General features: G+C 48.9%; 1 protein-coding gene across 1 annotated transcript in view; it reads right to left on the bottom strand.

Moving 5' to 3' along the window:
- The window catches only part of LOC101855334 (serine/threonine-protein phosphatase 6 regulatory ankyrin repeat subunit A), a gene marked incomplete in the record, with an annotated part of 15,466 nt that overhangs the window by 4,162 nt on the left and 10,689 nt on the right, over positions 1–615 (bottom strand). Inside the window, 1 exon segment of the mRNA XM_013081804.2 lies at positions 182–430. Coding sequence (XP_012937258.2) covers positions 182–430 — 249 coding nt within the window.

The following is a 615-nucleotide window of genomic DNA, read 5'->3' as shown; positions in this document are numbered from 1 at the left end:
TAAAAGTATACACCTTCTAGAACTAGAACAATGACTATGTAAAAGTATACACCTTCTAGAACTAGAACAATGACTATGTAAAAGTATACACCTTCTAGAACTAGAACAATGACTATGTAAATACTACAAGCAGAACAAAAAAGAAATTCAACGATCGACAAAACATCAAGACCGGACTCACATTTGACGTCAGGGTCAGCTCCGAGGGACAGGAAGTACCTGACCATCGTCTCGGACTTGAGCAGGGCGGACGAAAGCAGTGGGTTACACCCTTCTGTGGTGGCCATGTTGAGGTCAGCTCCCGCGCTGACCAGAAGGGAGATGATGCTGGAGTAGGCCTCGCTGACCTCCGACCCCCTGACCCCACTGTAGAGGGCGTGGGTGAGAGGGGTTCGAAGAGTCTTGTCCATCTCGTTGATGCTGGCCCCGGAGAACACCAGAGTCTGGACAGCCTCCACGTTCCCCGACACAACGGACAGCTGAAACAGGGAGAAAAATAAACAATTTTCAGAACACAGTCAGTCCGGCACAGATAACATGAACACAGTCAGTCCGGCACAGATAACATGAACACAGTCAGTCCGGCACAGATAACATGAACACAGTCAGTCCGGC

The sequence above is a fragment of the Aplysia californica genome, unplaced genomic scaffold, assembly GCF_000002075.1.
Source record: "Aplysia californica isolate F4 #8 unplaced genomic scaffold, AplCal3.0 scaffold00146, whole genome shotgun sequence".
Taxonomy (NCBI): domain Eukaryota; kingdom Metazoa; phylum Mollusca; class Gastropoda; order Aplysiida; family Aplysiidae; genus Aplysia; species Aplysia californica.
The sequence above is the reverse complement of the archived record's forward strand: the minus strand, read 5'-3'. Positions and strand labels throughout refer to the sequence as shown.